The sequence below is a fragment of the Ictidomys tridecemlineatus genome, chromosome 9 (genome assembly GCF_052094955.1).
Source record: "Ictidomys tridecemlineatus isolate mIctTri1 chromosome 9, mIctTri1.hap1, whole genome shotgun sequence".
In the NCBI taxonomy this organism is placed as follows: Eukaryota; Metazoa; Chordata; class Mammalia; order Rodentia; family Sciuridae; genus Ictidomys; species Ictidomys tridecemlineatus.
In genome coordinates, this window is record NC_135485.1 from 57677382 (window position 1) to 57694561 (window position 17180).

General features: G+C 34.9%; 1 protein-coding gene across 7 annotated transcripts in view; it reads right to left on the reverse strand.

Annotated features, from left to right (window-relative positions):
* The window catches only part of Ccdc158 (coiled-coil domain containing 158), a 90813-nt gene that overhangs the window by 61556 nt on the left and 12077 nt on the right, over positions 1–17180 (reverse strand). For all 7 annotated transcript variants that reach the window (XM_078021433.1, XM_078021431.1, XM_040292286.2 and 4 more), the window contains exons 3-9: positions 15680–15822; positions 11185–11402; positions 6920–7029; positions 6395–6722; positions 5974–6050; positions 4038–4148; positions 3025–3139 (exon numbers count right to left, since the gene is read on the reverse strand). In XM_078021433.1, coding sequence (XP_077877559.1) covers positions 3025–3139; positions 4038–4148; positions 5974–6050; positions 6395–6722; positions 6920–7029; positions 11185–11402; positions 15680–15749 — 1029 coding nt within the window. In that variant the 5' untranslated portion in view covers positions 15750–15822. The remainder of the gene's footprint in view (positions 1–3024; positions 3140–4037; positions 4149–5973; positions 6051–6394; positions 6723–6919; positions 7030–11184; positions 11403–15679; positions 15823–17180) is intronic.

Consider the following 17180-nt stretch of genomic DNA (forward strand, 5'->3'; position numbering starts at 1 on the left):
AAAGTCAAGGCATATGAAAATAAAATAAAGTAGAAGAATTTGCTTTTTCAATTCTGTATTTATTATAACAAAACATTTCATAATAATAGAATTTTCGTGGCCCCCCAATGAAATCCATTTTGTTAACTTGCTTGATTTTCCTTGCCCACCTATACTATGTACTAATGCCATTTCAGGCCAAAGTATATTTAACTCTATATTAACATGGTCGATAATTATCTCTTAGTGTTCCCTGACAAAATGAAAGAGAGTTACTATTAATACAGCCTAGTTAACTATTAACCAGGTACTGGCTCTATAAAGTCCACTATGTTGTATTAGCAACATCTCAGTGATCTCAGTTAAAACTGGTTAAGCCAATAAGCCCTCCTGTTTCTATTAACTGTTTACTATGTAAGACTGTCAAAATTTTTGGTGATCCATTGTTTATATTAGAGCAAGCTAAGACAATGATGCTAATGTTTTTATCTATATGACCCCATGTAAAAAGTCTGCAGTCCTTCCTCTGATGTTTGTGCTTCTACAATGTCAAAGAAAAATGCTTATAAAAACTCAGGAACTTTTTTTGTATTCCTAAGATGAATATTTAGTATTTATTAAAATTTCCCACCATGTCCTGATTTACAGTTGATCAACATGATACTATATGTCAGAGCAAATGTAAATTAGCAAATAATAGGTGAGGTTTATATATGATGGTTTAATTTTTCCAAACAAGCCTATAATGGAAAAACCTACAGCATTATAAATTATGTAAGAAAACATAAGTCAAGCTCTATTTGGCACTTTGTGACTTTTCAAAAAGGGTTTAATCTGTCATTAAATTATTAATAGTCTTTTCAAAATGGTTTGTGTAGTCTTGAGTATCAGTTATTGTACTGGATGTAATGTAATCATCCTCTCTGTCAGATTATTAGCTATTACTTATGCCAATGTGCCAACCTCCACTAGACCCAAGCAATACAGCATCCTCCCAGACCATGATGTACTGAAATCATGACCATCCTTGTGTTCTATGCTCTGTAGGGTGAGGTCATGCCCTCTGTATAGACCTAGTCTATCCAGATTAGGGTGAGTATTCCTGCTATCAAGCATCAGGCGAAAAGCTTGTCCTGAGAAAAGAAACTAGAACACAAAAAGGAGACCTCAGAGGAGCCAGAAAGAATAAATGCTCCTCTCTGGGCTTTTGCTTCTTAGTCTCTCAGGGTAGCCTGGAAGTGGAAGTAATTGAAATACCCTGCCACAGGGATTTAGGCTAAGAGCTATGCAAGGAGGTTTATAAAAGAGACAGTTTCATTCAAACTTCAAGCCATCAGTAAATCATTAGATCATTTTAATGAGCTTCAATTTAGCATCTGAGAAGAGAAACTGACTCACATGTAATAGGGTAAATATTGTTTTATAAAATTGGTTCAGTTGCTTGGGTTTGAATTGGGTCATAAGATGAATTATAGTTCTTCCTATGAGAAGTGATTAAAAACATCTGAAAGATACAACTGTAGAGAATCTAAATCTATTACTGAGATTATACAATTTCATGTTACTCTTTACTGCTAAATTTTCTAGTCTTATCTCAGTTTTACCACAGAAGTTAAAGGTCAAGGTCTAATTTTTAAGCTTGATACAAGGAAAAACAGCCCCCTCCTGTGGCCAGTACGGGAGTGCCATTGGAAATTAAAATTGCCCAAAGGTCAATGGTTTGGAAAGATTAGTGCTGCCAGATATTCAATTCTTCCTAAGCAGAGCCTTTTCCCCCATAATGTTACCTACAGAACTGATTTCACTTTATAAAAGGAGTCGGGTGACTTTCCCTTTTTTAAATATTTATTTTTTAGTTGTAGTTGGACACAATACCTTTACCTTTATTTTATTTTATTTTATTTTTATTTTTATGTGGGTACTGAGGATTGAACCTAGGGCCTTGCACATGCTAGGCTGCTAGGTGAGTGCTCTACTGCTGAGCTACAACCCCAGCCTGACTTCTCTATACCCATTTCTTCTACTCATCACTCCCAATAGCTTAGGTGTTGAGAAACTAACTAAATGTAATGGTTAGAACTATACCTAAATTGTCTCTGCATGACTATATCAGGATCTCTTATGTGCAGGAATACTAAAGATAGATTTATTTTCCAAACTGGGACACTTAGGAGATGAAAGCTAGCAATTACAAGACACTAGGATAGCAGGCATAAACTGAGACCATTACAGTCAAACATCATTGATGGTAACCCTTCTCACAGGGAATAAAGAACATGAGCTCTTCTGAATGGCAGTTCTTTGCTTGTTTTTTAAGATTTTTACTGTTTTAAAAATTATTAAAACTAACAAAGATGTAAGCTCTGAATAAGTGGTTGATAATGATATTGAATAACTTCCCTTTAGGTATGTAAAAAAAAGAACAAAAGCAGAATATGAAATATTAGTTAATATCTGACCTTAATAGGAATTACATGTTAAAAGATGAAGATCTATTTTCCTAATTAATCATTATTTTATTTAATTAGTTTAATTAACCTTGAAGTTCAGTTTGCTAACCAAACAATAATTACTAAAGATTTAAAAGTAAGAAAGGAGGTAGGCCCCCCAAATATTGAGTGTGAAAGGTAGTAGACCAGTTGGTTTTGAAGTATTTACTAAAGCTAAACCTTGTAAGAATAATTAAGATGGTCCTATTTTAAAATTATTTATCTATTTATTTTCATGTTGCTGGGGATTAAACTCGGAGCCTCATGCATAGTAGGCAAGCAACTCTGCCACTGAACTACATTCCCTACCCCTGAATTTGTTTTTTAGAAACTTACTTGAAGTGGGCAAAAATGTTTTTCTAATAATGAATTAATGTGTGCAATTTAAATAAAAAAAATGTTTATAATTTAACATATAATTTATCACCTTCTTATTCCAGCTCACAAATTGATTTTAGTTTGAAGTTATTATTCTGATTCCTATTTTCAAGTAAACTATTAAAAATATATTATTGATTTCTGTCCCTAGAAGTAGAAAAGCAAAACCTAAACTTACTTTGTCTTCATACATCCTTCTGGCTTCCCTTAATTCAGAACGCAGCTGAGAAACAGTAGATTCCAGTTCACTGAGCTGACGCATATACATTGAATTTTGGTTTCTTGCTTGTTCTCTACAAAGGGTTAAGAAGGAATATAAGTGCAAAGAGAAAACTAAGAATCAGTGTGATACCTAGGGTACCCTGTCATTTAGACACTACCACTAATTATTTCATGTGGCATTATTAGGCTAAGTGTTTTTGTTATATAAAATTGCTTCTCAAATGCTTTAGCTCAGGACTGAGGACAGAACTCAATGCTAAAGTGCATAATTAGCATACATAAGACCCTGGGTTTGAACCCTAGCACAAAAAAAAAAAAAAAAAGAAAGAAAAGTTTCAGCTCAAAACTATAAATTGCCAAAGCTGAATGAGTATATGAGTTTACTACACTATTTTTTCCTGTTTTTGTATATTTGAAAATATCTATACAAAACATACTATCTCAAATTACAGTTTAATATACATATATTTATTTATATATATTTATACATTCATATATATAAACATATATATGCATATAAAACTATAATTATTTATTTAGTTTTTACTTATAATTATTTATTTATATAATTATATATATGTGGTATAATTTACTTTACCCTATTGTTGAAATATTAATACAGCCAAGAGCTGGGGATATAGCTCAAAGATAGAGTGTTTACCTAGCATGTATGAGGCCCCAGGTTCAATCCCAGTAATCCAAAAATAAGTAAGTAAATAAATTGAAAAATTTTTTTTAAAAGAACAGCAATTCCAACAGGTCCAAATACTAGCAATAATATTTCTTATATTGTCAGATTATATTATCTTTTATATTGTCATTTTTCTGCTCATTTGAGTGTTAGAAAAGTTTCATTTGTGGAATCAATTAGTAAGCAATTTTTAAAAGATCTTAGAACAGGGTATTAATTAACATTATTTTTAAAATGAAGATGAATGATTATTAATTTTGAACCATGAGGACACATACTGAATGATTTCCAGTTGACTCTGGATACTATTGGCTTGGCTTCGAGCACTGCTGGCTTTCTCAGTAAGTGCTGTGATTTCAACTTCATGTTCACTTATCAACTGCTCAATCCTATAGAAAGAATGTGGGGATTGTTATTTGATACAGAAGATTCACCTGACAATGAATTACTTCAAAAATTAATGATTTTCAACATTCTTCAATTTTTTCCACATTTTTATTGGTGCATTATAGTTGTACATATTGATGGGATTTGTTGTTACATATTTATATAGCACACAATATAATGATATAATTTGGCCAATATTACTCCCCAGCATTTCCCCCCTCCCTCCCTGCTTATCAACAACCTCTTGGTCCCTTTCCTTTCCTGATCTCCCTTTGACTTTTAGGAGATCCATCACCACCTATTTTCTTTTTTACTCTCTAGCTTCCACATATGAGAGAAAACATATGCTCCTTAACTTTCTAAGTTTGACTTATTTCACTTAACATGATGGTCTCTAGTTCCAAATATTTTCCTGCAAATGCCATGACTGTATTTTTCTTTATGGTTGAATAAACTCCACTGTTTTCTATGCCACAATTTCTTTATCCATTCATTCACTGATGGATACCTAGACTTTAATTCTTCAGGGTAAATATGAAGAAGTCAACATTCACATTTAGTATTTTGCTTCATCTTTGTACATGCTATTCTTTTTATAACAAATCCAGAATTCTTTATCTGAATCCTGCAGGGGCCAGCTAGGTTTTAGAATTCAGAATTTGTTTGGTTTCATAATGGTAATGAACTATATAAATACTGAGCTGGGTACACTCTTGTGTATGCCTGTAGTTCTAGCTGCTTGAGAGATGAAGGCAGAAACCTGCTTGAGCCTAGAAGCTCAAGGCTAGCCTGGGCAAAGATCTCAAAAAACAACAACAACAAAACAGAATTGCATTATATATTATACGTGTATTATAAAACATAGTGACATCAAGGGAAGAGTGCTAAAAGCAAAGTATATTATGAAAATATCAAGTGTATAAGTATTCACACTGGATCATAGACTATAAAAAATGACATTAACTATTGATAGTACTTTTATAGCTGTAAATGCTTGGTCTTTCTCTTCATGGATCCTCACATAAGACTTCAATCTGAGCATGTGAACTGAAGGCTAATCAGTATTTTTATCAGCATCTAAGAAAGGTTACACCTTTATCTTTTGGGAAATCCTTGTCTTTCCATTTTTTTCATGTAAATTTTGCATAGTTACTTGTTCATTTGTAAATATTTAACTTTTGAAAATGAAGTTTTTAATTGCTATTGTTTTATATATGGTTGAAAGAAAATTAACTCCTTTATTAAAAAACAATCTACCTGTAAAAACAAAAACAAATAAACCACATTAGCTAGGTCAAGTTTTGCTGACAAATTATCGACAAACATTCTCTCCTTTACTATACTTTAGTTAGGCTTTTCTAAGTCATCTTTTAAGTAGGCTTGACCTTAGTTAGCTAAATTCCTGTTTGGGGCCCAGCTCAGTTTTAATATCCTCCTACTCTAGATAACTGATTAGGTTCTTCATCCCTCAGCCTAGATATCTAAGACCTTGGCCTGCCATTAGCAAAAATGCCCCAACACTTGATGTCTCCCTTTAATAATTTTCCATCCATTGACCCTTGGTTCTTGTTTATAAGCTTCCTCTTGTGCTGGTCGTTTGTGAATTGCGCTTAGTCTTTCTTACCTAGAGCAAAAGCACTATTGCAACTGTCTTGAATGCCTTCTGTGAAGCTTTAACAAGTACCAAAAAACCTTTTAACATGAGTTTGCCACAAACCTACAAAAACCTTCTGGGTCTCAGAGCTTTTAAGATTTTTGGATTTGCAGGCAAGACTGTAAAACTGATATAGTTTCACTATGACTTTCTGATCTCAGACAGAAACCTACCTATCTTGATGTTGCTGAAGAAGTAGCTCTATTTTGTTCTGTGATTCAGATTTCAATGTTTCAAGCTGATCCTCCACCTGGTTTTTTAAAAAAGAGACACTGATTTAGGTACTGGTAAATCTAGAGATTTTTCAGCTAAAGATATGCTTTGGTGAGATGCATATACAAATAATACTAAAATTAGGTAAATCTAATCCTGTACTTTACTAGATCTTTTAATCTGGATCTACTTTCATGAAGCAATACAGAGAAAGCAAATTGATTTCCTAGTAAGAGAGATCACTATGGAAGTAGCTTCTATTATTCAAGAGAACAAGAATGAGAACTTGGTTTACTTTTAAAAACCTTAAAAATACATGCCTAATACTATTCTCTTAATGCATTTTAACATAAAAGTTGAAGGAGTGTTCTCACCACTTACTGGAAATATCCTCCCTTTCAGATAAGAAATTTCTGTGTCTAATTCTCTTAGGATTTTACTAACAGCTGAGCCCAAGCTGCGGAAATGCACAGTAGACATGCTGTCGTGTTCATAGATTTTCTTGCCTGAGCCTTCTTCAAAGTCAACTAAGATTGATCGGATTTCTTGAAGCGCTCCTTCGTGACTCAGCATCATTTTCCTGAGCTGCTCTATTTGTGCATTGCTGTCTTTTAACATGTTCTCCTTAAGGCTTTTGGCAGCTTCAAGTTCATGAACTGTAGTTTGAAGCTGATTTCTTAAATCCTCCTGGGACTGACTCTCCCTTCGTCTGTGAAATAAATGAAAGAAAAGAAGTAATATTGAATATGAGATTGAATATCATATTCACACAAGTAGTTTTATTCCAAAGGATAAAACAGAATCAGGGCTGGGGTGTAGTTAAGTGGTAGAATGCTCATCTAGCATGCATAAGGCCCTGGGTTCCATCCCCAGCACTACACAAAAATTCAGGTAACATATTCCAACCTGATGTCAGCCATGGCGTCTCTCTCCATTTGCATTTCTTGAAGTTTTGTTTGCAAATCAATGACTGACTGCCTTAAATAAAATTTTTGTTTCTCATGCAATTCATTGCTCTGGGGGTAAAAAAACAAAACCAAATTAAATTCCATTAGCAGCACACAGTTCCTATGGCATAGTATGCCCTTCCCTTGCCATTGTAATTCAGATCCCAATTAATCATTTCTCTCTATATAAGACTATCTTAACTAATTTTCCTGTCTCAAGCTTGGCTTCTTTTCATCCATTCTCCACTTTACAACAAATCTAAAATAAATCTGGCTTCTGGCTCAAAATGAAAAGGGGAATGTTTTGTTCCTTAAAATAGGAGAACTGGTTGAAATTATATATACAGAAAAGTCAAACCCTACCTCCAACTTGCTAAATAACAGTTAGACATGAGTGATGAGAACATGGAGTCAATGGGATACTTTTATAAGCTTTATCTATGTTCTGGCCTGACACACTCCTTCCTTCCTTCTCTCTCTCTCTCTCTCTCTCTCTCTCTCTCTCTCTCTCTCTCTCTTCTCAGGTTTTTAAAACAGATTTTATTTTTTAAAAGTCAATGTGTGCATTGTAGAAAACAGAAAAAAACAAAAGCAAAGAACCAACTCATCCAGTCAGTCACAAGCAGCTTAGCTGGACCTGTCCCTCAGGGTTGTACATGTATGTACACAACATTCCATTTGTGTGATTGAGATCATAGTGTATATAGTGCTTTCCCACACATCATGAAGAGTCACCAATCCAAAATCCCAAAAAAATACATGAATATTTTTGATAACCAAGAATACACTACATTAACACAATCTGTTAGAAAAAAAATTGTAATCCTTTTTGGGGACAAAAATTTCCCTAAAGACAAAAATGGCAACAGGTCTCTAGACAGACATATAGGCAGAATTACAACTAAAATAATGCATTCCTTTAATGCTCTATTTAAAATGAGACCAAAAAAAAAAAAAAACCCTCAGAATATATCAAGCATGTTTCTAAGAGGATTCATTATCAGATTTCTACTTCTAAAATATTAGCAAGAATGCATGTTCCCAGTGAATTCAAGTATTCCTATCATATAGCCAGAAGATGCAAATAATCAATGGCTCACATCAAAACATAAATTCTTGAGCGCCTCCTCCCATCTTTCACTGTGTGCTTCTGACTGTCCCTCTATTGCCAGACAAATGAACAAGTTCTGATATTGCCCAGAGGTAAAACAATTCCATGTTCAAGATGCATCTTTTCTATCAATGATTAAAAAATATATATATACAAGTTGGCTAATTTATTAGCTCTACTTTTTATGATACCATCACCTCAGGACATCTAGAAAGCTTAGATATTGCTCATGTTTTCTCTTGAAAAGCAATTTACCTAAAGCCACTCTGGCCCTACTCTGGCTTAAGTCAATAGGATAGGTTGTATTCCTCAACAAACACCTGGTTACCTGAAGAGCTATATTTCTCAAGACTCTTGATTCTAAGATTCCTCCCTGTTGATGAGAACACAAGTTACCCAGAAAGAAGTACATTTATGATCCTTTATCAAGAGTTGTCTTTAGATCTTTACCATATGATTTTAATCTCAATATAATGATAAAATTTCCTCCATGGTTTTTGTTTGGATAACTATGGGTAAGTCTAAGGACTTAAAATCTATTACAATTCTACTGTCATTCAAAAGTTGGAAGGTGGTAGGCTGGGCAGAAATCTCTAGAAACTTCTCTAAGACCCCCCCCCAGTAAAACTGGAGAACAAATGTGATCATTTTTTTCTCTTAGAGACTACCAACCCATTCTCCCTCCCTCTTGAAAGTACCTTCTTTCCTAATAAACTTCTCTGTACTTTTACTACATTTCCTGTCTTTCCTGAAATTTCCCCAGCAAGAACACAAAAGCTAGTGCTGAAGATGTAGATCAGTTGGTAGAGTGCTTCCCTTGCATGTATAAGGCCCTGGGTTTAATCCCCAGCACACACACACACACAAAAATCCTAAAACAAAGAACACAAAAGCCAACATCCACAACACAACTCACAATCACCTGAATATAAATGTGTTCAACTACAAAGAAATTCACAAGTTTTCTAAAATCAGGCACTGAGTGGGCTCCTACTATAATAGCTGGTGCCTCACCTAATTATTCCAAGCAAAGCCATCAAGTTCTGCCTTAGAGAATTGTCCATCAGCTTTTTTATTGCCTTATCATCTGAACAGGAAAAAAAAGGCAACTGAACACTGATTCTAAAATAAAAAGCACAGACCAAGTTTAAAAAAGCAAACATCCATAAAAAGAGGAAACAAAGATAGATAATGCAAGGAACAGAAAAACACTTCCAAAAACTTGTATATGATATTACAACTACAATGTAAGAGCATGATGCTATGTCAAAAAAAATGAATGGGAAAGGGCTGGGGATTTGGCTCATGCGGTAGCGCGCTCGCCTGGCATGTGTGCGGCCCGGGTTCGATCCTCAGCACCACATACCAACAAAGATGTTGTGTCTGCCGAGAACTAAAAAATAAATATTAAAAATTCTCTCTCTCTGTCTCTCTCTCTCCCCTCTCACTCTCTCTTTAAAAAAAAAATGAATGGGAAAGAAGTCTTAGAAATTTAAAATATGGTTACAAAGCACAAGGCTCTGGGTTCAATCTCCAGCACAAAAAACAAAGATTAAAAACTTTAAAAAGTACTTCAAGAGTAAAAGAATACTGGACTAAAGTATAGATCAATGGTAGAGTACTTATTTGCATGCACTAAGTCCCAGGTTCAATCCAAAGTTCCAAAAGAAAAAAAAAATAAAGGAGGAAAAGAACACCTACTTGTGTTCAATGCTGAAAAGTCAAGTAAGATAAAGAATGTGAAGTATCCGTTGATTTACCATCGCTACTTACCTGTTATTGAAGGACAGATCTCACTGTTACCATTTTCTATTTTAACTATCTCAGCCATAAGACTATAAATGTGTACATGTAAGTGATCACATCTTTTCCATCTTTATATATCCAGTACCTAGCATCATGTCTGTTCTAAAAGAGGTACATGATACAAACAGCCCTGTTAATTTATTTACTGATTTAACTCATATTTATTGAAAGCCAATCAAGTGTTGCATAGTTTCCCAGGAGATGAACACAAAATAGAGACACCATTTCATTTCCTCACTACAACCTCTGTGCTTCCTTTGTCTCTATATATCTTCATTAGCTTATTTGTCATAAGGTATTGTCACTATTTGTTTACCTGAACAGCTCCCTCCAAAACTATAAACTCAATATAAGTCCTATCTTATTCATTTTCGTATGTTCTGTATATAATACAGGGGTACATAATTGTCAGCACTTAATAAATACAGGGTTTTTTTTTTTACCGTAGAAGGGCTTATATAGTCTGATGACGTGGAACAATGTGTTAATAAGATTAATAAAGTATATTAAATATTATAACATTTGCATAAAATGCAATAACTGTACAGAGGTCATCACATCCAAAGCTGTCTAGAGAAAAGACTTTAGAAAAGGACATGCTAGAGCTGTCTTGATGGTTAATAAGAATTTGCCAGGCAGACAAGGTAGAAAAGAGGATATGGTCTGGGCAAAAGCATGGAGGAGGTCTAGAATAGCATGATACATTTAGGATGAGCAAGTGGCTTGATACTGCTGGGATAGTGGATACAAGTAGAGGACAGGTGCCAGAGGACAGGTTAGATCACAAAGAACTATGTACATGGTGGTTAAAAATTTTGACTTTTAGATTGTAGACTATAGGACCTGAAATGCAACTATCTATGTAGTGTTCATTTGAAATTTTTAGCAAATAACTTCTAAACTTTATTTAGCTGTCATGTATACATATACATCTCAAAATGTACCTGCTACCATCATTTTGTAAAAGGAAACCAGGTATCATGAAGAAAGGAGAACATCCCTGAACAAATCATTAATTATAATTACAGATAAATGTCATTAATTATAACATATTGAGCCATTCAAGTGTTCAAAATTAAATCATGATACCAAGGCATTGTGACAAATTAACAATAACAAAAAGATATGTACACTTTTCATTAGTACAAATTTTAATACCAAAATAGAAAGCACAGATCAAATCAAAATTTAACCAAGAGATCCATGGCTAATTTTTTCTTCCAGGAAGTTTAGATTTTTCCCAAGGCACTATGCCTCCCTACTGTCCCTGAAATAATTAGGCACTAGAAGAGAAAAATGCAACTCACTTCATTTAGTCTTCTTTGCAAATCTTTGACTTGATGTGAATATTCTTCTAAAACACGTTCAATGTGTTCCTTCCCAGGATAAGGAATTATTTTTCTATGAGAATCAAGTTCTACTTCATATTTAGGGAAAATAGGAATTTGTGTCAAAGTCCCAGTTGCAGCTGTGTTTTCAATTATTGTACCACGAATTGATGACACAAAAAATGGGCTTGAAGAACCTAAATATTAAAGAATTTATTAATTAATTTCATTAAATAACTTTTTCAGCAAATATTATGCTAGGTGATTTCCCTTATTGAAGGAGTGAGACCTCATGAAAAAATACTAAAGAGACAGTAAGAGCTCTAAAAAAAGATGAACACAGCACAAAGGAGGAACAGACTACAGGGAGGAGGGCAATCCAATGATACTTGATCTGAAGGACTCTGCGTATTTGTTGGCAAGAACTAACAAGTCTGGAGGATAGGAGAGGAGAGAGGACATTTCAGGCAGTGGGGGCACCACTATTATAGGCCAGGAGGCTTGGGACAGATGGGATATTCCAGGGGGAAGGAAAGTAGTGGTCAGACATGAGAATGAAAACATGGGATAGACCATGAAGGACCTGTGGTCATGCCAAGGAATTTGGATTTCATCTGGAATGGCCAATTATAAAATAAATATTATAGAAAATTGAAAACAGATGTAACTAAGATCATAAGAAATGTTTCTCTGAAATTCTAATCAAAAGACATTCCTCATAAAAAAAAAGCAATCATGAAATTTATCTGGAAAGATAAGAGACCCAGAATAGCCAAAGCAATCCTTAGCAAAAAGAGTGAAGCAGGTGGCATCACTATACCAGACCTTAAACTATACTACAGAGCAATAGTAACAAAAATGGCATGGTACTGACACCAAAATAGACTTGTAGACCAATGGTACAGAATAGAGGACACAGAGATTAATTCACAAAACTACAATTATCTTATATTAGACAAAGGTGCCAAAAGCATGCACTGGAGAAAAGATAGCCTCTTCAAAAAATGGTGATGGGAAAACTGGAAATCTATATGCAGCAAAATGAAATTAAGCCCCTATCTCTCACCACACACAAAACTCAACTCAAAGTGGATCAAGGACTTAGGAATTAGACCAGAGATGCTGTGCCTAATATAAAAAAAAGTAAGCTCAGATCTTCATCATGTTGGATTAGGCCCCAACTTCCTTAACAAAACTCCTAAAGCACAGGAAATAAAATAAGAGTCAATAAATGGGATGGATTCAAACTGGAAAGCTTCTTCTTAGAAAAAGAAACAATCAGTGAGGTGAATAGAGAGCCTACAGAAGGGAAGCAAATTGTTACCACATGCACATCAGATAGAGCACTAATCTCCAGGATATATAAGGAACACAAAAAACTTAATGCCAAAAAACCAGATAACCCAATCAATAAATGAGCTAAGGAAGTGAACAAACACTTCTCAGAAGAAGATATATAATTGGTCAACAAATATATGAAAAATGTTCAACATCTCTAGCAATTAGAGAAATGCAAATCAAAACTATTCTAAGATTTCATCTCACTCCAGTCAGAATGGCAGTTATTAAGAAAACAAGCAACAATAATTGTTGGCAAGGATGTGAGACAAAAGGCACACTCTTACATTGCTGGTGGGACTGCAAATTGGTGCAACCAATCTGGAAAGCAGTATGATGATTCCTTAGAAAACTTGGAATGGGAACCACCATTTGACCCAGCTATCCCACTCCTTGGTTGATACCCAAAGGACTTAAAAACAGCATACTACAGTGATGCAACCACATCAATGTTGATAACAGCACAATTCACAATAGCTAAAATGTGGAACCAACCTAGATGCCCTTCAGTAGATGAAAGGATAAAGAAATTGTGGATGTATACACAATGGAATATTACTCAGCATTAGAAGAGAATAATACCATGGTATTTGCAGGTAAATAGATGGAGTTGGAGAATATTATGCTAAGTGAAATAAGCCAATAACCCAAACCAAAGGCTGGATGTTTTCTCTGATAAGTGAATGCTGATCTATAATTGGGGTGGGTGGGGGGAGTATGGGAGGAATGGAGAAACTTCGGATAGGGCAAAGAGGAGGGAGCGGAAGGGAGAGGGAAGGGGTATAGGAAAGATAGTAGAAGGAGATGGACATCATTACCCTAGGTACATGTAGCCGCAGTCTGGCTGGGCAAAATAACCCGGGGGTGACAAGCAACTTGTGAATACTGAAACAGCAGGAGCCGCTTTATTGCAGGACAGCAGAGGTATATATACCCAACCGATTATACACAGCTTGTTTCAATTAACATCATCTAGATACAGCAATCAGTCAATAAGGAATCTTCATCATCTTAATGGCTCGCTGGCGTTGCTTCACAAACCACTCCTTCTAGCAATGTGCCAGGCGCTATCTTGACTTGATTTGCATCCCCAACAACAAACAGTGTGCCTCTACTTTGTGTGCAACTAGAGAAATGAAAAATTGTGCTCCATATGCGTACTATGAATTGAAATGCACTCATGTATATGAACTGAAATGTTGTCATGTATAACAAATAAGAACAAATTAATTAATTTAATTAATTTTAGAAAAAGAAATGTTTCTCAGTGGCATAGGGACCCAGCTGAGATAGGAGACCATAAATGTTGGAAACTGATGGAAAATCTCTGTGTGTACTTTCTCTAGGAAAATATTCCAGCAGCCTAGTACATAAATAGAGAAGTCAAGTCAGTTTGATAAGGATTTGGGTTTTTCCTGCAAGAGCAACAGAAGAATAAAGGGGCAAGTGTACTGGCAAATGATTCATAAAATGATGTTACAAAAGAAAGAGTTTATAGGAAGAGTGGTAATTTAGGGAAAATGGCAGAATCTACAGCAGTTATTCTCAATCTTCTCTGTAAATCAGAACCACTAGAGAAAGTTTTATAAAACAACAACAAAAAATAGCAGTGATGCCTAAGTCCCTCTAGATCTATTCAATCGGTTTCAAGTACGAATCTAATCCATTTAAATGTTTAAAATCTCAAAAAGTGATTTTGACATGGGCTATGGTTGAGAACCACACCTTCATTAGGCAGAAAAATAGAAGCTTTCAAGGAATGAGGGAGTGAGAGGGCTGAAAGATAGGAGGTTGTCCAACAGTTCTTGGTAATAAGATCCAAACTTATGAAATGGGTGGTTAGACTAAAGGTCAAGATGATACAAAGTGAAGAGGTCAAGAAGCTCTGAGTTTCAGATCTTGGATGGGTCACCCATGAGGACCATGATATGACAAGATGATGATATACCTAAGGAAGGAGAGACAACCCATGGCCAAGTGACAGTGTCCATGATCAGTGTGAGAGATGCAGTTATGCTGGGAGGTTAGCCAGTGAAGGTGGACAGGAGGAATGGGTACAATCACATGGGAGTGACAAAGGCATTTTAGGATGGTATGTACATTCCGAGAAGGATAGTTTTACAAAATAAGGGTGCTGAAATAAAAGTTGTTAATCTGGTCAGCAAAACAGCATTCCTGCAATTGAGAATAAACTCTAAATGTACTAAAAAATGAGTTAGGTGAGAGACAAAGGAAGGAAAGCAGTCAGAACTGTGCAGGTCTTCTGCCCCATTGCTCCTGAATCCATTCTCTTTCCCTCTTTTCCTCCCCAGTAGCCTTACAATGGGAAGTGCTGGCAGAACAGAGGCAGGAGGAGGGGAGAGGTCAAAGTCTTGCTCCCTTCTCACCCTGCCCCAGGTGAGTTTCTGGCAGTTACTGGAGGACTTTCCTCCCTCCAGGCTCCCTCCACAGTTCTCTTGTGGTTCCAGCTCTAGGTTCTATGCTCCTTTTGTCATTGTCTTAATCAAGAGGTGACACAGCCTCTAGTAATGTTGCTAATCTCTGGAATGTTTCCCTTCCATCTCTATGTAAACAATCCCTTGTATTAAATTCCATTTATTTATTCCACCTATGTCTGTTTTACTGCTACCTTTTGATTAAAATAATTTGAAGCAGAGGTGATGGGAACCTAAACCAGTGAGAAGTAAAGGGAATTAATTCAAAAGACATCTCTGAGAATATGAAGAGCAGAACTTGGTGCTTGATTCAATGTGGAAGCAGGTGAGAGAAGAGGAGCCAAAATAATGGAAAATTCTAACTTAGAGGAGTAGACAAAGAAACACAGGAGGAAGAAAAGGCATTAGGGAAAGCATGGTGAAATGTGATGAGGTTGAAGTGTCCCAGCACAGAAACAATTTTTAAAGCAGAAGATAATTTAATGTAATCAATCATATGCTAACAAACAGATATGCTCATTTGAAAGACTAAGCTATTTTCTCCATATAAAGTAGAATTATAAACAATATAGTATACATTCATGATTATGTTCTGTGCCCTGAAGTTAAAAACAAAACATACTAAAAGTAGGAACCTACATGAATATTATGAAGACAAATTCTAAGTTTGTTTCCTACTTTGTTTTATAAAGGGTACATACCTCCATTGGATGCGATGCCACTACTTGGTAAAAGATCTTCATTATTTGGTTCACACGTTTTTGATTCCATGTTAACTATTCCTACCTCTTCCTAAAGATCTTGAAATATGAATGCTTCCCTGTTTGGTTCTTTTAGTTCTTGTCTACAAAAGACCAAGGATTCAATCTTTATTAATAAGGTATTAAGTATAAAAAGTTCATAGAACAGAAACTTTGTTAATACTTGAAATACAGTGATAATTTTTTCTCCAGAAAAAGTTACATATTCAGAAATATTTTATTATTACCCAAAATAAGTGAATAAAATCTTATTGTAAAAATTATTGCTTTTAATGGCTCAGGGGGCTATTACAGATAACCTGAAAATAAAAATACTTTAGTTATTATGGTAATTAGTGCTCTGCTTTGTGGCAGAGTTTTTCCTTTATGCCTCTCATAAAATTATGTTGTTTAAATAATGGAAGAAAATGTCTCCTTAGCAAGAATAACAAATCAGCAAAATTAGAAATCACTAATAAAAATTGAACTGTGCAAGGTAGTTTATGATAATAATCCCAATTACTGAGCCAGGAGGATCACAAGTTTGAGACCAGCCTGGGAAACTTAAGATTCTGTTTCAATATGAAAAATGAGGGCTGGGGATGCAGCTTAGTGGTAGAGCAAGAGGCCCTGGAGATTCTCATCACTGTGTGGAAGTAAAAACCAAATCCAAAAACCTCTTTCCTATGTGCAAGAGGCATGCTTAAAACACAATAATAATATGTCTAACAATAATAATAATAATAATAATAATAAAGGGACTGAAAAAGATATGCCATGCAAATGAAAATAAGAAAGCATGGTTAAAATCCTGACAGTAGACCAAGTAGTCTTCAAGCCAAAGAGCATTCAATAAGAAAAAGAGTACATTAAAAGCCACATCCCTGGGCTAAAGATATAACTCAGTTGGTAGAGTGCTTGCTTCACATACATAAGGCCCTGGGTTCAATCTCCAGCACCACAAAAAAAAAAAAAAAGCCACATCCCACAATAAAGATATACTACTTCTATTTCTGTATCAGATAACATAGCAATCTCTTAGATAAATACTTCTTTAACAGAAGATGCAGTAAGAACTAGAAAGTGTAATCAGCATGAGAAAGGCCAAGTGGACCAAAATAGGTAAATAACATTTAGATGAAATAATCACTACAGTATAGCTTTTAGTAGTATACTGAACACTATACTTTGATAATAAAGAATATGCTTTCATCTAAATTGCACACAGAACTTATTCATAAAAATCAACTATGTTCTAGGGCACAAGTAAAAGATCACTAAATTCCATAAAGTAGAAATGTTACAAATGATATCCTCTGTTTACAATGCAATAAAACTGTAAATTGAAAATCAAACACCAAGACGAAAAAGGCTTTCCACCTGAAAATTTAAAAGCCTTCTTTATTAAACAATTCTGTGTAACAAGAGAAATAAATAGAAGTTAAGGAATTTCTGAAAAATG